The sequence below is a fragment of the Epinephelus lanceolatus genome, chromosome 13 (genome assembly GCF_041903045.1).
Source record: "Epinephelus lanceolatus isolate andai-2023 chromosome 13, ASM4190304v1, whole genome shotgun sequence".
NCBI lineage: Eukaryota > Metazoa > Chordata > Actinopteri > Perciformes > Serranidae > Epinephelus > Epinephelus lanceolatus.
Genome location: NC_135746.1, coordinates 1,196,220 through 1,216,390, shown reverse-complemented (window position 1 = coordinate 1,216,390; position 20,171 = coordinate 1,196,220). Strand labels below are relative to the sequence as shown.

Here is a 20,171-nt window from a genome sequence, read left to right as displayed (position 1 = left end):
AAAATTCCCACATGCTAACAGCAACAAATAGGTTCCCTGTGAAGGTTTTTTAAATTAAATCAAATTACATTGCTTAGCTACAGTTTACCTCTTTATTAGGAAATGTATGCACACAACATACTGATACAGTTGATTAAAAATGTATTCATAATTTTTTGTTTTGGCCCAGTTGAATATTGCAATAATAATGTGTGGTTATCACAAAATCCCACAGCACACTTGGACTGGTATCACGTCATAGGCGGAAATCCCTGGGGGTCCGGACTCCCCGTTCTTTGGAAAAATTGGGAATTGTCCCCCCCAACATATCATTTGAGGAAACTACACAATTTTAAAAATATATAATAATAAAAACTTAAAGTATTTGTGCCAATTATATATGCAGCATGATGCATTTATATATCATTCTCATACCATTTTTTTTTTGTCTTTTGTGAATGGTAACTGTAATATTTCTATATTTAAAATCAATGTACCATAAACAATTAAGTTCCAAGTATATTTTTCCTGCATTTAAAGTCATTGCCAAGGATTTCTTCTGCCTATAAACTTGCATTTATTTAGAGATTTATATTCCTGTGAAGCATTGTAGCAGAGATAAAATGAGTGACACTTACTGAATGACCACATAAACATATGATTACAAGATAAATTCAAAATGAAACTAAATCCATCGTGATTTTCAGTCTTTGTAATAAGAAAACAGACACCCATATTTGATGAACGTTGCCACTTACAGTTTTGGTAATGCAGGTTGAACATATTAAAAACTTTTATATCAGGGCTACTGGATTTATAAGGGATGCTGTTCTAAACATAATTATTACTTTTAATGTAATTATTAAATACATTTGACCCTGCCGGTTCCATTTATATGTGTTACAACAGTAAATCTGACCGCAACTTTGTTGCTACCCCCTAAAAATTGCTCTTGAGAAATATTTCTATTTATTGTCCCCCCAACAGTGAAATGGAATTTCCACCCTTGCATCACAGCACACCATTTGAGAACCACTGAATTAGATAATAAGTTGGATTATAAGATCCGTATCCATTTTGCATATGTACTGTAAATCAACAAAGTGGTGTCCATCTTGAAATTTAAGAGGGATATGTAACAGCTGGTCACTCACACAGCTAGGTTCAGGAGATCTGGTTTGTGCAAGGAGTTTGTTTAAAAGGGATGATGGGACTCACCGTGTTTGAGAAGAATCTTTTCCTTTAAAATAAAAAGGTTGATCCATAGACCAGTCACTCTTTAGGGACACCGAGCTGGGAACAGGAGAGTCTGGTCTCTCATGCTGGACCCTGATAGAAACATAAACACTGAATAATTTACAGGTACAATGAATTATGTGTTTAACCTTAGTCATCTAGGCTGAGTATGTGTTACTGATTTGCTGAACGTCTTTCATATAAAATGACTGCTTGAAGCTATTTACTTTGCCACTACTTTATATCACTGATATCACTGAGTCCTGCTGCTAAATTAAACATCATGTTTCACTGGGTGGAATTCAGATTTAATAAACCAACATTTTACATATTAATTTTTATTTTGCCGTGACCTATGAATTTTAGACTTCAATCAGTTTACTTTCACATTCTTGTATTTATTATATTTATCTGTAGTGTAGGGTCATTATGGGGGCGGGGACATTGAGGGTAGGCCATCTGTTGGTACCCCAGAAAATCTCCCTCTTTTTTCCCTCAGCCAAATGTTGGCAGGTAAAAAATTCCAGTGAAAATGATGTCTACTTTTGAATATTTTAAAACTGATAACAACAAACTGAGATAATTTATTACTTTTGATCGGAGGGGTGTCCACCTTTGAAGCTCATAGGTTCATCCTTAGACAGGTCACTGTTAAAGGACACACAGCTGGACACAGGAGAGTCTGACCTGTTGAACACACACAGAGCTGTGAGTGTGAACAGTGATGGTGGAGTGATTTGAGTCATGGACAGTTAGAGATCCTGGTCTCACCTCTGAGCTTTGGTCTGGCTGTCATGTTCCCCACACAGAGTGGTTTTAGAGGGAGGGACTCCCTCCTCTCTGTCCTCAGCCTGATTCATAGCAGAGTCCACACCTTCACACAGACACAACAACATGCAGTCACTCAGTACAACAAGCTTCACAGCACAGCACTTCTTAGAGCTGTAATTAGGATTTTCAGATGAACATTTCAGATGACAGTCTGTTCGTTTAAGCAAATTTTGGAGTGCTTTAACCTTTTTACAGAGACTCCACATTAAAAATAAGTTATTCCTTTAAATCCCTCATTTCAATAATCTATATTAGCATTATATTATTATATAGCACATAGCTTTGGAAGTATGGGTACCAAAATGCATTTGCAGGCAGGCCCATAGGGTACCCATGCCCACAGAATTCCAACAACACCTTTCTTTAAAAAGAGACATGTTTTGAAAATGGCCTCTATATTTTCTCAATTTAATTAAAATTAATTTAAATCAATATTATGCTATCAAAATACGACATTTCAAACAAAATTGCTTGAACTATGTGATCCTACAAATGTCACTGACTTCACAGCAGGCTGATATCAAAACGAAAATATTACAGGAAAGGACCCAGCATGGCTTTTATTTTACTTTTAGGTTATGCCTTCTCGGAAAAAATATTTGGCATCCAGGAGTGGGAGCTTGGTAGCAGAACCGTTCATTCCACAATTACTGCTGGTAGTAGCGTCGTGACCCACAGTGGTGGGACAGTGTTAGCAGTAATTGCCAAGTGAGTGATGCCGCTAGCTAGCTTCTGCCCAGCTGGTGTACAGTGCAGAGCAGCAGAGTAGAGACCAGAGGGTGGGCAGTGAGCATCGTGTCTTTGCACGTTATTGCAGCTGGCCGGATGTAATAAAAGGCAAAATATTTACATTGTAGAACATTAAAATGTCACCACCTCTAAATGGATAGCGTTTTGAAATGTGGTGCTAAAGCTCGCTGAAACACTGGAGCAACAGGCTAAAAGAAAAAGCCTCGCCTTTTTTTTTCTCTGGAAAATACAATGCAAAATTAACCAAAACTGACAAATCTAATTTGTAATAATCACAAAATCTGGTACAGAGTGTCAACCATGTATTTGTTATTACCACTATATACAAATAAAGAAATTACTGGTAAATGTACAAATACAATACCAAGCTAATTAGTGCATTTACGAAACTGATACAATGTTCTCTTTTAGAATTTATATGAAAAAGTAACACAATAGGGAAAAAAGTGCCCAACCTACCCAACCCAGACACCCAAAACAAAATCAGAGGTTCCCACATTAAATTGGTAACAAAAATCTCCAAATGGTATTACACTGTTATCTTCTCCGTTACTGAATAAAAGGCTGCCACATGGTGTCAAATAAATTCACCTGCTCATTTCTGATATTTATAAAGTACTGACGAGATCATCAAGCCACATATTAACATGAGGGATGTTTTAACCCTTCAGCAAGCATTTCTTAGCTGACATAAGAAAATAGTTGATAAGTCGTCTTTGAGCTGATGTGAGGTTGTTAAATGTCTCTGGAATATTAAAAATAACAGTTTGTGGCTCAGGCTCAATTCTTTAATCAAGAATGTCTGAAATTGTTTGGAAAATATTGCACCAGTGTATTAGAGTGGCTTCGTCAGACTGACACGTCACACAGAGAAGAAACAGAGAGGAACCAGTTATTTATCTTAGACTTGGACATATGCAACGTAGGTACTATTTTAAATTGCATTAAGCAACATCTGACATTAAAAGAACATTCATTAATCTGTTTTGAACTATGATTCCATTGTTCCGCTACAAGCTGGATATTCAAATCTTATACGAGAAGCGTCCACCATTTCATCCTGCAGAGCTGTATAAAGGACAGATACCAAGCGGGGAGTATATGGTGATATCTTGACAACAGATCTGGGTGTGGAGTCAGTTACATTCTCATTAGATGGTATGAACTTGTGAACACAGTCTCTCATCTGGAGGTATTGGGAGAAGTTAAAACTAGTTAATCTGAATTTGTCAGCCAGTTGTTTAAATGAAGCAAAGTCTTTGTCAATATACAACTTGAGCAGAGTCTGAATTTCAGCGTTCCCCCAGATTTTAGAGGCAACATCTAATGGGGATGGTTCAAATGAGGGGTTTCCATAAATCCATAAGAGAGCTAAAGAACTTGGGTGAACATGCTTGTTCAGCTGCTTCCAGATGCAATTTTCTCCCTATGTTATTTCATTACTCCTGAATTTAGTCTTGGAAGGTCTAGAAGGAGATAAGAGATTAGCTCCTGGGTTATATGGAGAGCAGTCCTCTCTTTCTAACAATAACCATTTGTAAGAATCGGTAGAAAAAATAAAACATCCAGACATGAACATTTACAGCCCAACAGTAACAAATTACATTGGGTAGGGTAATCCTTCCTCAGTCTCAGGTTTGTGGTTCTCTTTGATTCTGGGACATTTGTTATTCCAGAGGAACTGGGTAATAATGTTATCTACAGGTGCTGGTCATATAATTAGAATATCATCAAAAAGTTGATTTATTTCAGTAATTCCATTCAAAAAGTGAAACTTGTATATTATATTCATTCATTACACACAGACTGATATATTTCAAATGTTTTTTTCTTTTAATTTTGATGATTATAACTGACAACTAATGAAAATCCCAAATTCAGTATCTCAGAAAATTAGAATATTACTGAAGACCAATACAAAAAAAGGATTTTTAGAAATGTTGGCCAACTGAAAAGTATGAACATGAAAAGTATGAGCATGTACAGCACTCAATACTTAGTTGGGGCTCCTTTTGCCTGAATTACTGCAACAATGCGGCGTGGCATGGAGTCGATCAGTCTATGGCACTGCTCAGGTGGTATGAGAGCCCAGGTTGCTCTGATAGTGGCCTTCAGCTCTTCTGCATTGTTGGGTCTGGCGTGTCGCATCTTCCTCTTCACAATACCCCATAGATTTTCTGTGGGGTTAAGGTCAGGCGAGTTTGCTGGCCAATCAAGAACAGGGACACCATGGTCCTTAAACCAGGTACTGGTAGCTTTGGCACTGTGTGCAGGTGCCAAGTCCTGTTGGAAAATTAAATCTGCATCTCCATAAAGTTGGTCAGCAGCAGGAAGCATGAAGTGCTCTAAAACTTCCTGGTAGACGGCTGCACTGACCTTGGACCTCAGAAAACACAGTGGACCAACACCAGCAGATGACATGGCACCCCAAACCATCACTGACTGTGGAAATTTTACACTGGACCTCAAGCAACGTGGATTCTGTGCCTCTCCTCTCTTCCTCCAGACTCTGGGACCTTGATTTCCAAAGGAAATGCAAAATTTACTTTCATCAGAGAACATAACTTTGGACCACTCAGCAGCAGTCCAGTCCTTTTTGTCTTTAGCCCAGGCAAGACGCTTCTGATGCTGTCTCTTGTTCAAGAGTGGCTTGACACAAGGAATGCGACAGCTGAAACCCATGTCTTGCATACGTCGGTGCGTGGTGGTTCTTGAAGCACTGACTCCAGCTGCAGTCCATTCTTTGTGAATGTCCCCCACATTTTTGAATGGGTTTTGTTTCACAATCCTCTCCAGGGTGCGGTTATCCCTATTGCTTGTACACTTTTTTCTACCATATATTTTCCTTCCCTTCGCCTCTCTATTAATGTGCTTGGACACAGAGCTCTGTGAACAGCCAGCCTCTTTAGCAATGACCTTTTGTGTCTTGCCCTCCTTGTGCAAGGTGTCAATGGTCGTCTTTTGGACAACTGTCAAGTCAGCTGTCTTCCCCATGATTGTGTAGCCTACAGAACTACACTGAGAGACCATTTAAAGGCCTTTGCAGGTGTTTTGAGTTAATTAGCTGATTAGAGTGTGGCACCAGGTGTCTTCAATATTGCACCTTTTCACAATATTCTAATTTTCTGAGATACTGAATTTGGGGTTTTCATTAGTTGTCAGTTATAATCATCAAAATTAAAAGAAATAAACACTTGAAATATATCAGTCTGTGTGGAATGAATGTATACATTATACAAGTTTCACTTTTTGAATGGAATTACTGAAATAAATCAACTTTTTGATGATATTCTAATTATATGACCAGCACCTGTAATTTCATAAAGAAGGCCTTTGTTAAATAGATTATAAGATTTTGAAAGAGAGTAATTGAGGTCAACAAATCATTTTGATTGCGTTAACTCTGCCAATAAAGGAAAGGGGTAGGGTCCGACAATATTTTAAACATGATTGTAACCTGGAAATGAAAGGAGGGAAATTCTTTTCAAGTTAGTCTTGATATTTTCTGGTACCCTGCATTCCTAAATAAGTGAATTCATTATCACTAAATTTGGTATCAGAAGATGTAGTTTAGCACCACCTCAGTGTGTGTGTGTGTGTTGCAATCCCCTGGACCTCAAATCATTTTGTTTTGTCAACACATATTTCCCCACAAAATCCCTACATTTCTGAGGAATTCACAAGTTGGTTGAGTGAAACAAACAAAAAAGCAGAAAACACTGATCCAGCTGCCCTTCCTATTCAACACACTGACACAGCTCATGTAGAAAAGATTCTGAGGCCTGCTGACAGCTGACAAATGGACTGTCATAAAAAAGTTTCAGTGAAAGTGAAAGTGAAATGTACGAATGTACGAAATGAACAAACCAGTTTGAACAGTCCCTGCATTTTGTTTTTAGAAATGATGTCAGCTAATGTTAAAATCTGTTGCAATACATGTAAATCACACTCAAATTATTGTCAAATAACTGGTAACACTTCATTCTGCATTACTTCAGTAGTGGTGGCTACCTGCAGTCTCTGTAGCAAGGCAGGCTATGGACTCCAAATCCAAAACAGGAAAAGTCTGTATTTAGACTCAATAGACTGTTACTTTTATTCAAATATATTTTGCTACTCCAGACAGATTTTTTCCTTCTTTTGGCCAATAATGGCTCTTTAAATTCTTAAAGGTTGCCGAACTCTGGCCTCAGCATCCAGAACCCTTCCTCCTGTGCAGGTGAACAGTGACACAATGTGACCATCAAACATGATCAGATTCCTCTGGTAGGATTCTCACCTGCTGAACTCACCTCAGGTCGACTTACAGACACTTTCCACCTTCATGTGTGGAGGAAACACTGGGAGAGAAGACGCTGCTCATTTCTTCCTCGTCTGTCCTGGTGTCTGTGTGCGTCTGATCTGAGGACGCCGTCACTCCTTCATACCTTCACAGTCCAAGTCTAAAAAACATCAGTGACGTTAAAAACCAGTCTAACCAGTGGCCAGCCTAAGTATTTCTCTTTCCTCATTCCTCTCCCGTACCTGCCTGGGGTGTTGGCTAATTTATGCTGACATTCTGTTTTTGAGATTTGGAGATGTGTTTGTATTGTTTATGATCCATTTGGTGTTATATTTCACAAAGGTTCCAAGACTGAAACATCATGTGTTCATGATTTGAATAACTTCTACATTCTGTCAGTAGATGGTGCTCAAATTCTCCATAAAATGATACTGAACCCAGTCAGTGTCAAAGAAGACATGTAGTTCCATTATCTGTTCACTGGATGGTGCTAACTGACCATCTACTGAGCTACACATCTGTTCAGCTCAGAAAGGTGCCGTGGAGGAGCAGAAATCTGGGTCACACACGTCTCCTTGTTAAAACTCTCATTGTTAAAACATGTTAAAATATCATTTTGTATACAGATTTGTGAGGCTGGACCTTTAAATAATCTCACTATTGTATTTTCACAGCAGCAGACTGTTAACCTGGATGAAAATTAGGTGACTTTATTTATGTATCTAATTTTATATTTAATCTGAATTTTGAAAAACTTTGGACGTACTGGTTAAAAGAACAAACATTTTTTATGTACTTCAAAATGGTTGTGAAGGTGTTGTGTGTCCGAAAAGGAGCAACATCACCTCTTTCAGGAGGAAATGTGTGCAGGCGTGGGGGAGAGACGAGCTGGCAAGATGGTGGGAAAACACACTGCAGTGGACGATCACTTGGTTAGATCTCTTTCGGGGCGACATCTTCTGCTTCGGATTTCTGGTCCAAGCTGTCGATGACACCTTACTAAGTCAAGCAAACCTTCACACTGCCCCAAACCCTTGGCCGACGGTCACAACCGCTGGCGCCACCACCAGGTGCTCAAGGCAGTGGCTGAATCAGTCACCACAGCCACTCAGTCCAGTCAACACCACCCCAGGTAGAAAACCAACAACAACAACTACCTGCTGTTCATTCTACTGAAGCTGTGAACAACTAAAAGTGAGACATGAAAATTATTCTCATTCTGTCCTTTGAGTCAAAGAGATTTTCCTAAAATATAAAAACCTGCATCAGAGAGACATTCAGACTCAGCCAATCAGCATCCAGAACCCTTCCTCCTGTGCAGGTGAACAGTGACACAATGTGACCATCAAACATGATCAGATTCCTCTGGTAGGATTCTCACCTGCTGAACTCACCTCAGGTCGACTTACAGAATCTGGAGTTATTATCAGTCACTATGCTCACATGCACAAAGTATTACAGTTTTTGTCTTTATGCTGAAAGAGGTGTATAAGCTAAGCTAAGCTAAGCTAATCCTTCTTTCAAAGGTTAGTGATATTTGTTCGTGTCTAAAAACCTGTTGATATCAGATTCTGTCCTGATGTTTAAAAGTCGCTGTGTTTCTGCTTCAGACCAGAGATGTTGGTTTTTCTTTTGGTCATGTGTCTCTACTCCGGCCTGACAAACTGTTGGTGAGTTGGTTTGTGTTTAACGTCTCCATGACAACGCACAGAGCTGACTGTAAACAGACACAAAGCCGTGTCTGACTGCTCCTAACACCTGAGTCACATCTGCATCATCCTCAAACACATGTTGATCACATGACCTGCGTCACACTCACAATAACAGCACAATATTAGTGTGTGTGTGTGTGTGTGTGTGTATAAACAAACTGACAGATGTGGTTGCTATGGTTACCTGTGCACAGCGTGGTCGTCCTGACTCGGCTCTCCTCCAGTGTTAAGAAGGAGCCGCTCCTCTCTGCTGAGCCCAGCTCACAGGTCAGCACCGTGATGGGAGTCCTCCCCGCCTTCAGGTGCATCTGGATGTGGTCCTGCATCAACACACACACACACACACACACACACACACACACACACGCACGCACACACCATATGATCACCTCATTAAGTGTTAAGACTCATTTATTTTACATATGAAAACAGACCCGTTCATTTCAAGGGTCACAGCTCTCACACTGCCATGTGTCCTTTATCATTCAGCCAATAGACGGTCCCAGAGGGCGGAGTCAGAGGTTTCACACAACAACAAACGAGGCGACGGTGGACGAGGTCGTAATGTTGTCTCTGTATATAAAGGTGAGCATGAACCTTCCAGCTGTGATCAGTGATTTAACCCCCGACAGTCTGACACTGTTGTTTTAGTGCTGGTTCATTTTAATCATCAATCTTCTTCAGAAACGTTTGTGCTAACTTCCTGTCAGACGGTGCGTCACAGACTCCTGGAATATTCACCAATGATCAAAGTTGTGTGCAAATGTTGCTCAACAAACATGACGTCACTGACCTCACTGCAGACAAACTGCCCAGGTGTCAGTTACCTCCTGTGGCGCAGGGATCTCCAGCTGCGTTTCCTCCGGAGCTTTGACGATGATCACCGTCTGCTGCTGGATGGATCTGAGCCGGCTGATGTCTGCGTACGTCACGTAGGCTGATGTGAGGAGGCGTTAAAGAAACCCTGTGTTGTGTTTATATGAACATGTACTGTGATGATTCTGTTTCACTCTGCTGTGAAGGATATGCTGAGCTCTCCACGTCGTCCGTCATGTCGAAGAGCTGCTGAGCGCAGCTTTTGATGAGTCCGTCCAGCTTGTCCTCCACCACCTTCAGGTTCTCCAGCTCGCTCTGCAGCCTCTGCGGGTTCTTCCACAGGAAACTGGAGATGGGACTCTTTCCTCTGCACACAGAGCAGACAGAGAAGCTTTACAATGCAGAGCAGCAACAATCCCTGTAGAGTCGTTAAAAAGGTTATACCTGCTTTAATTTACGTTTGTGCAAACTTATTCTTTTTATTTTACTTTGCTGAGAGCTGTCTCACCTTTCAGCCCTCAGCAAAGGCAGTAACAGCGCCAAAGTGACGTTTGTGTAAAAGAGACAGCCGGTATCAGCAGACAGCCTGTCACTCACAGAGGCCCCGCCCCTAACGAAGTCTTAATAAAATGATAACAGGTGAGTTCTGTAAGGACAGTTCTGCAGCAGCAGCAACACTGTCTGTGTGAACACTGCACATGTGACCGTTTGGAGTCGTTTCAGCGTTCCAGTGTAGACGCAGATATGTCGTAAAACGAGGTCATGTGGACGGAATTTTTCTCCCAAACGGAGGGCAAAAGAATCCGTTCAGAAAAATATCTGTGTACGTACCGACAGGACCTGACAGTGTGACATCACCAGCTGCAGGCTGTGACATCATCTCATCTGATATCTCTGTGACTGTCACATGACCGCCTCTCATGTTTTACTGACTGAAACTTTCCCGAAGTTCAGTTCTGTTACTGATGAAATCTTGTTCAAGGTCCGAACATAAAGACGTTCTTCATGAGACCTGATGGTTCAAACACAGGAGGAGGAGTTAACCTGTCGACCAGGGTCTGAGTCATTACATCATCTTTCAGACTCACATCCACTTGATCCAGTTGGCCGAGTCCTTCTTGATGAGGTTGAAGCCACTCAGGACGTGCGTGATGTCATAGACTCGCCGTTTGCGGGTGTTGAGGCTCGCGGGAACGTCCCTGAGGTCCAGAGCGCCGTCCGGAGCCGCCAACAGCAGCTGGAGGAAACGCAGAGTCAGCAGCCCCAGAGACACGTCTGCATGCACACACACACACACGTGTCAGAGACGCAGTGATCAGCTGATTAATATAAAGTTCACTGGTATAAAAAAGTTTAGTTTAACTTCTTCTGCAACAAAACATCCAACAGTCACTATTTCATACATGAAGCCAACAATCAATCAGGACGTCAGTTGTCGATATGAACAGCTGCACGTTCACTTCATGTTTCCAGGCATTTAAAACGTGTTCATGAAACCTCGACTACAGCAAGACGTTCGGAATTTTCATCTCCAGGAAATAACATAAAATACTTTCAATCTATGTGACGATCATTCTGAATTCATCCGTTCATTATTTGATCTGTAAATATCAGAGTTAACGAGGACGTCTTCAAATGTTTTCTGAGCAAAAACCCAAAAACATTTTGTTAACTTTGATATAAAACAAAGAAAAACAGAAAATCTGAGACATTTGGGAAGAAATATTTTAACAGTTATCAAACTAAGTTCACAGTTCATTTTCTTTTGATCAATTAATCAACTAATTACTTTATTTTGCAAATTCATTTCTCAGTGTGACTGTTAAAGGGTTAATGTGTGTCACACCTGTGTTCAGACGTGACTGAGTTATGACTCAAAGACGAGGTGCAGATTCTGACACAGTCTGGAAACCTCTGACGTGACCTGGCAGCAGGGACACATTCAGTCTCAACTTATCAAGCACCGTTTCTGATTGACGTGTGAAACAGTCTCGAGGTGATCTTCTCTTGTTTGGTGGGCGTGTCAGAGGTGTTAGCCAATCAGCAGCTGCATCTTTACAAACCACATTCTGACAAATCTTTATCTCGTGGTCACTTTTTGTTTTGCCGATGTCGGCGAAAGTTTCCCATGATGCCAATAAAACCCATCTGAGTTGAACTGAATGAAGCGCTGCCATATTAAAAGGCAGTGCGCCTGCGTAACACCACAGGCTGTTGAACGCACCACTGCGTTTGTTTAAGTAAAGGTTTCAGGGCTGAACGCAGCTCACACTCACTCTGTCTGCCGTCTCTGTTGGACTCAGACCGTCTCCTCTGCTGCAGGAGAGAACTGAAAGAAACAGACAACATGATGAGTTCTGACAAACACACACAGAATCTGCTGCTCTGGAACATTTGAGACAGTTTCATACACTAAATACCAAAAACATCTCCATAAAATAAAGTTTCATTTTAACTCTTTCCCTGTCGTTCACCAGATATTCAAACAATCTGTTTTCACTGTTATCAGGTAGAGGGTGCTGTTACACATCTTGTGAAACAGAACAGTACTGCCATGTGCAAAAACAAACAAAGGAGAAGATCTGCTGGAAACAGGAGGACGATGTTTACAGAAATGTAGCAGCTTGTAAACTGTAGGCCTGTAGTCTCCTGGTCGACTAGTCGATTATTTGGTCGCTATGCTCTCGTCCGACCAAATTCTCATTGGTCGAATAATTGCCGTGTTACTTTCAAAAGGAGAAAAGTGCTACATCAACAGCTTTCCAGGATTAATCCATTATTTCCTGCGGCGGGGGGACAGGCTAAGTTACCTGTGAAAATGTTTTCAAAACACGCCGTTGTTGACAGAAAGTTGGACTCGCCCACCCTCACGCTCAGCGTCACAGTGACGCAGACCTCCTGTCTGTCTCTGTAAGCTGAAACCATTTCCCTCAGTGGAAACAAAGCTTTGATTTACTTTAATTTCACAGATAAGAAACAATAAATTGTGAAGACAATAAAGCCTCCACTAAAATAGCATTTTAAGTCTTGTGTGTGATTTATCCTGGCTTCATATGAGCAGAGGAAATCTCTGCTACCTGCTACGCTAATTTATACAATATAAAATGCCATAGGCTTGTGCTAATAACGTTAGCATGTTGTATTTGTTTGGAAAACGTGTTCAGTATAAGACATTTTTTTTGGTCGGTGAATGTTGTGAGCTGTAATGGAGCTGAATTATATGCTGTCACCTTTGTTACATGTTGCTGTTGTCCCTGGTTTTATATGAGAAGAGGAAAAGATCGCTAGACGCTAGGCTAACTTATACAATGTAAAATGCCATAGACTTGTGCTATTAATGTTAGCATGTTGTATTGGTGGGGAAAACGTGTCCAGGGGTCCGTTTCACAAAGCAGGTTCAACAAACTCTGAGTCTAATCCTGAACTCTGAGTTGATCTACTCTGAGATAAGAAACTCTGAGTTTCCGGTTCAGGAACAGCTGATTTGAATCAGTTTAATCAACTCGGAGTAGTTTCACCTGGAGTTAAGCGCGTGCACCACGACTATAAAAAGCCAGCATCAATGGAGCCCCGATTCGACGAGTCACCATGGCAACGGGGAAGAGGAGGGCTGCGTTTTTCACCCCACTAGAATTAGAAATCTTAATGCGCTCATACGGCGAGTTTGAACACGTTTTCAAAAAGAAGTGCAACACCGCTGCAGCTGCAAAAGAGAGGGAGACGGCGTGGGAGAACATTGCTGCTCGGGTCAATGCGTAAGTTTAAATGTTGTCCTTTGCAATCACAATAATATTACAGGGGAAAACTGCTTGAATGGTAGCCTATTAATTTATTTCTTTTAGGTGCAATCCCGCGGGTGAGAAGCGCACTTGGCAGCAGTTTAGGATGAAGTATAAAAACATTGTTCAAACAGGTAAGACCTCGGCATAATCTCATGGGGGAACCTCATTCTGATCATGTTTTACATTGTAAAGTAAATATTAAGTGGCTGTTTGGCTGTGCAGTTGTTTTATCCCCAACATAATGCTGTTTTAACACACATGAATGTCTTCTCATCTATATCATGTTCTGTTAAATAATTAAGCCTATTTAAACTAACACAGACTTCTACTCAGCCAACAGAAAGATGGCAGATGCCGTAAAACGAGCACACTTTTCTGACCACTCTGCACACAGTTGCCTTACTCAAGTGCTCAGCGTCTCCGACATTGTAGCCTACAAAAAACTTCCATTTGCAAAGAAACACAGCACAACACACAATATCTGCTGGGATGTGAGAGCATGACTACGATTGGTAATGTTGCAGATGTAAGGACAGATTAGGTTGTGTATGTAGATGATGGACTGTGACGTGAAACGGTACCACTCAAAAAGATAATTGTGTGGAAACATCTATGCGCGGTCTGATAACCATCTCCCGACGAATATTTAATTCTCTGCGCAGTAATGCTGCACCTTCATCCACGGGATCGTTATCAAAAGGACATGCCATGTTAGTGAAAAAAGTCACCACCTACTGTGCCTAATGGACTTCTAATATACTGACTCTGATTTTTTAAATGACAGACGGCAGAACTAGGCTACGCCAAAACTCGCCTGCTGACTGAATGAATGAGGAAATCACATGGAGTGTGTGGCTCTGAAAGAGGGCGGAGACAGAGAGAAACTCGAGGTTCATTGAGAAAAACCTGGTCCCGACCAGGTTAGGTTCATAGAGTCTGTTACTACGGTAACTGACCGAGAGCTTAAGTTACCTCTCTCTCTGAAACAGGCTAGAGTTACCCCTCTTGCTCTGTTTGAGTTACCTCCCTTTTTGAAACGGAAAACTCAGAGTTTCCCTCATTTCAGGGTTAACAGACTCTGAGTTTTCACTAAACCTGCTTTGTGAAACGGACCCCAGATAAAGACAAGTGTTTGTCTGTGAATGCTGCGAGTTATAGTGAAGCTGATTTGTGTTTGAAACTGTCTCTATTAAGCCAAGTATTAATGTGTGTTTAATGTGTGTTTAATGTGCTTAATGTGTGTTTAATGTGTGTTTTGAATCAACTATATAAATAAAGTTTGATTTGAACTAAACTTTACAGCTCTTAACACAGTCCTCCACCGCTGACTAGTGTTTTGGAGGTGTAACTGCAGAGTGACACAGACACACCACCACACAAGTAAAAATAACGTGCAGGGTTTTTTCCCCACGACTAATCGATTAGTTGAAGATTTTCTTTGGTTGACTACAGCCCCAGTAAACTGCACAACCTGGAGACGTTGATGGAATCAGACTCTTTCACTTCCTGTTTTGATCAACATTCTGAATCTGATTGGATGAAGAAACAAAAGAGTTAATGGGGAGAAACAGGATCTCCATGACGATGACAGTGACGCACTGAACATGACAACGTGTTCAGCTGCTGCACCTCAAAGACAACATTATTGTTATTGTTTATACAGTTCAGACTGACGTAAGGAAGTGAGAAAAAAATAACACGTCAATGTGAAATTGATTTTGTTCTTGAAAATGACTCTTTGACAAAAATACATTTTTCTCAGCTTTTTGAAATGTTTTTTTTTTTATGAAAAGTCACAAATTCACGAAAAACAAATCTGACAGAATAAAAACAGGATCTGTTGTTTAGTTTGATGAATAAACTCTTTATATATTTACAGAGCAAATGATTCTGTGTGTTTTCAGAGATCAGTGAATATGATCAAAACGTTGGCAGTGGCTGGAAACTGAAAGATGATAAAGGGTTAGCTGACACATGACAGGCTGAACGTTTGTTACCTGGTCGTCGCCGCCTCCGGAGGATTCTCCAAACGACCACCTGGATCCTGGAAATCAGAGAGAGGAACAAGAGGAAGATCCTGAGGGTCAGAGTTTTTACATTTCAGATCAGAAATAAAATCTCATAAATGTATAGATTAAATCTCTAATGATTTCAGATGAGGTCACTTCCTCTTCACTTCCTCCTGTGTGTCAGATTCAGAGACGCGTCACACGTGTGAGAACATATTAAACAAACAGACCTGCTGTGGAGGATGTGTTGCAGGAGGAGCATCATCTTCATCTTCATCCTCCTCCTCCTCACAGTCTCCGGCGGCCCACTCCTCCTCCTCCTCCTCGGAGCACTCAGCTCCCCAGGGGCTGACCAGGCCCAGCGGCCCGCCCAGGTCAGGGGGCATGATGGGGATGGCGTCACTTTTCACCCCGCTGGTGGAGATGTCCTCCGACAGGAAGTGGTCTTCACAGATGATGTGCTGCTCTGTGGCGTCCTGCCGGTCCGTCTCCCTCAGCGCTGCGAGCCACACCTGAACAAAGTCATTGACGTTACTGATCGAATGATCGTGGACATTATTCAGTGATGATGATCGTTAGCTGCAGCTGTGATGTCACGGAGCGAGTAGGAGTGAGTTCGTGTAGGCTGACGTTACCTGTTTTTCAGCGAACTCCTCTGGTAATTTTATTAAAAGGCATGGCATATAGGTCCACAGTAACTTATTATCATTATTATTGGGTCTTATAAGAGTGGGCTACAATGAGTACTGGGCCAAATCACAGCATCCGCGGTGAGAGGACACCAAATTGTGTGCGCTTTTACGTACAGGTCTAGGCGTAAAAGAGCACACAATGAAGCAATGAGCTCACTGGTACATCGATATCAGCTGATATTCTTCATGTCAATAAGCAAATAAGATGACATCACTGATACCAGCAGTCGATGTTTCTCTGTTCTCAGGGAGGACCTGAGATTAATGCTGTCCCGTCGTGGAAAACGTGTTTGGGATGAACAGAGATTTTTCCTGGGACGCCATCTGGACGAAAGGACGCAGTGAGCTCACTGCTTCATGTCAGAGGACGCAGTCTACTGTTTCCTGATGATGTCACAGTGTGAACAACAAGTCCGTGATGACATCAGCAGGAGGAGAGCTGGTTAACGTTAGCTGTTAGCAGCTAGTCAACATTAGCTGTTAGCAGCTGGTTAACATTAGCTGTTAGCAGCTAGTCAACATTAGCTGTTAGCAGCTGGTTAACATTAGCTGTTAGCAGCTAGTCAACATTAGCTGTTAGCAGCTGGTTAACATTAGCTGTTAGCAGCTAGTCAACATTAGCTGTTAGCAGCTGGTTAACATTAGCTGTTAGCAGCTAGTCAACATTAGCTGTTAGCAGCTGGTTAACATTAGCTGTTAGCAGCTGGTTAACATTAGCTGTTAGGTTGACTTGTGACTTCTTTATTTATTTATTTATCAATTTTTTATTTCGACCCTTCCTGAGGCTCCAGGTATTTTCCATGACCCTCCCCAAACCATAAATGCAGGGTCCGACGTTAAGGTTTTTTCCTACTTGCCCTGCCGGGCAAGTACTTCTCAAATCTACTTGCCCCATCTAAATTCTTACTTGCCCTGCTTAAGAGGTTCTTTTTCTGGCTGTGTGGTGCATATTTTCGCTCATGACTTATATCTTACGTCAGCAGAGACGCTCAGCCAATGGAGGCAGCAGCACATAACAAAGCAGCACACTGCAACTGGCCCCTCCGAGGACAGAAACAGGAGAGGAAATACACGATTACAGGCCTGGAGTTAAGATATTTTTAGGGCAAGGCCACTTTGGCCTTTGATAAATACAAATTTATTGGGGCATCACGGCCAAAACCAATGGCGCAATAACAATATGTGCTAACTACATTGAATGAAGACAAAACAATATAAGGGTCACTGACAGGAGTATTCACCTAACATAGCCTACATATCTTTAATTATATAATTATTTATATGTCTCTATGTATATTTTTACATAAATCCCCAATATTTCATTTGCCTTTAAAAGAATCCTCTTTCTTCATTTAATTTGACAATGTTTATTGTATTGTATTATATATATTAATTCTCTACAGGATCTTGTATGTTCTTTAATGTGTGTTCAATTTATTAAAAGAAAAAAACAAAAAAATCCCTGCAGCAAAGTGAGCCCTCTTCCTCAGAGAGGATCTTTGTCCCATGAGAGCAGGCAGTGTAAACAACGTTCGCTGGTGATTTGACAGTCACTAGAAGCACATCATGACCCTTTGTAAAAGTTTCTGTGTGGTACCTGTGCTGTACATGAGCTAACGTTAGCGGGTAAGGACTGAGAGGCTGTCCAGTGTGTGTGTGTGTGTGTGTGTGTGTGTGTGTGTGTCTGAGGAGTGTCAGTACATTAACTTGTTAGTCGTAGCCTTGCTGATTGTCATGTTAATGTTAAAAAAAACAGGACATGCTACACTGGCTGTATGGGTAGGAGGGGCATTACGGCTGTGGTATAATTCCTGCCCTGCGATTAGAAAAAAAAATATATATATCTGAGTCGGTGCTGCTTGCCCGATCGGGCATGTCTGCGCAGGGTCTGCTGGCCCGCCGGCTATTTTTACTTGCTCCGGGCATTCGGGCAACCGTTAATGTCGGACCCTGAAATGAGTTACTAGATTTTTTTAAACTTACTCTTTAATGTTGAAAGTTGAAGATGAACTCCTGGAGTTTAAAAAAAGTCTCAGTTTATTTTTGGCCAAATTATAAATGAGACGTAGAATAAAGTGACTCTGATGACGTGTCATTATGTTGAGCTCAGATTTGGTTTGTGTGTTTTTTCCTGACAGAAGTGTTTATTGCACATGATGTGTTCAAGGACTGTCAGAAATTTGAAAATCCAACATCAGTTTCTGTTTTTACAGTTTGTGGCTGATAAATAGTGTCATTTTGGCAATTTTTAGAGAAAACATGACAAAGCGAAAAAATAAAAAACAAATTCTGAAGGAAAAAAAAGTGCCTATTATTTTCAAAAAAATAAAATAAATTATTTGACGTAGAGCTTCAGATCAATAAAGCCAATGTTGAGAATGTGTTCTGATGATGCTCAGGTGGATTCAATCGACTCACCTGAGACTGATTCACGTATGATGTAACTCAACCTATATCACTGCACATCACTGCATATCACTGCACCACATCACTGCACCACATCACTGCACATCACTGCACATCACTGCACCAAGCCTTTCTGTTCTGTTCTATTCTACAATATTCTATACATAACTGCACATCACTGCACATCACTGCACCACATCACTGCACATCACTGCACATCACTGCACCACATCACTGCACATCACTCCACATCACTGCACATCACTGCACCACATCACTGCACATCACTGCACCACATCACTGCACATCACTGCACCAAGCCTTTCTGTTCTGTTCTATTCTACAATATTCTATACATAACTGCACATCACTGGAGAACTGACAATAAAGCATCTTGAGTCTTGACGTGTCTGTGCCTCGAGTTTCCCACAGATCATTGCTGAGCAGGTAGCACTGTGATGGTGGGAAACATGGCGTCAGAACTAAATGAAGGTGACTGTAGAAATATCGGCTTTATTGATCTGTAGCATTACGATCAACGTCAGGTTTATGAGTTATCTGGATTTAAACAGCTGTTTTTTGTATTGGAAACCAATAAGATCCTAAAATGTTCTTAGGGAGGTGGACAGTGTGGTCACATGTTGATCTGGCTGCCTCACATCACTGTGACATCACTGTGACATCACTGACTGTATGCTGTCAGATGTTTGGGGTATATGACAATATCAACATGTCGGCACGTCTTTCATTCATTCTCCCGTAACACACGTTTGTTTAGACGGGCACCAAAGATGAAACTGTGTCGGCCTGTTCAGAGTTTATCTGTTAGAGATAGGAGCTAAAGAAACAGGAAATTAAACCTGCTCACTTCCTGTTTCCGACATTCCGTCACAACACGTGACTGGTTTCCTCTCCACAGGTGTTTAACACTGTGATGAAACTGAGCACAGACACGTCACGAGGACAGCTACGTGTTCTCTACCTGGTTGGAAACAGCTGTTGTCACCATGACAACCACAGACGGCTGACAGTCACCAGATAACACAGTCAGGAGTAAATCTGAAACACCTGCGGCTCACACACAAACGTCACAGACACCAAAGTCAGATCTGAACTTCATTAAAAGTGTTTTCAGAGTAAAACATTTACTCTCACAAGATAAAACACTTTAAATATGAGTATTAATTTGTTGGTTTGGTGAATGTAACCTGATAACCGCTCTACTTCCGTTAAGTTACAGTGCTTTCTACGGGAGCCACCCGGGACCAAACTGAGGCTAAAACCTGCCGCTACCCGGTGTGGTCCCCTAGAGAAGCTAATATATTAGCATGGTTAGCTAATTAGCATCGTTACAAAGGGTTAACGACACCCAGGTAACGTCTCTTCACGCGGGCCAGTTTCACGGGTCCGTACCTTGACACGAGCCGGGTCTGTGGGGAAGCTGAAGAACCTCTTCGGTGGTCGGTGAAACAGCCCCCGGTTACCGGTTACGGTGCGGTTGGGACACCCGGAGACGACACACTTCATCATGGATAGCGTCTCTCCTCCGCTCACAGCGGACACACACGTGGGCGGTTTGTTTTCATCACGTTTCAAGGTGTGTTTCTCTTACCGGAAATAGATGTTTGTGACCCGGATGTACAAAAATGGAGGGAAAATGGAAAGCGGAGATGATA

The 20,171-nt window shown here is 41.5% G+C and overlaps 2 protein-coding genes across 3 annotated transcripts in view; both read right to left on the bottom strand.

The window, feature by feature from the left end:
- The window catches only part of LOC144466514 (protein NLRC3-like), a 20,820-nt gene extending 13,594 nt beyond the window's left edge, over positions 1–7,226 (bottom strand). Inside the window, exons 1-4 of one of the 2 annotated variants that reach the window (XM_078173639.1) lie at positions 7,089–7,226; positions 1,987–2,089; positions 1,807–1,902; positions 1,198–1,308 (exon numbers count right to left, since the gene is read on the bottom strand). In XM_078173639.1, the coding sequence (XP_078029765.1) occupies positions 1,198–1,308; positions 1,807–1,902; positions 1,987–2,075 (296 nt within the window). In that variant the 5' untranslated portion in view covers positions 2,076–2,089; positions 7,089–7,226. Of the gene's footprint in view, positions 1–1,197; positions 1,309–1,806; positions 1,903–1,986; positions 2,090–7,075 lie in introns of both variants that reach the window. The other variant, XM_078173640.1, reaches the window with a different exon arrangement.
- On the bottom strand, positions 6,963–20,108 carry LOC144466585 (uncharacterized). The gene is made up of 10 exons (XM_078174129.1): positions 19,909–20,108; positions 15,628–15,909; positions 15,386–15,432; positions 11,883–11,935; positions 10,695–10,881; positions 9,819–9,973; positions 9,618–9,733; positions 8,975–9,110; positions 7,924–8,060; positions 6,963–7,007 (listed from the first exon to the last, which is right to left on the bottom strand). The coding sequence occupies exons 1-10, from the start codon at positions 20,023–20,025 to the stop codon at positions 6,963–6,965; spliced, it is 1,275 nt and encodes a 424-aa protein (XP_078030255.1). The 5' UTR covers positions 20,026–20,108.
- Between the last annotated feature and the right edge of the window lie 63 nt (positions 20,109–20,171).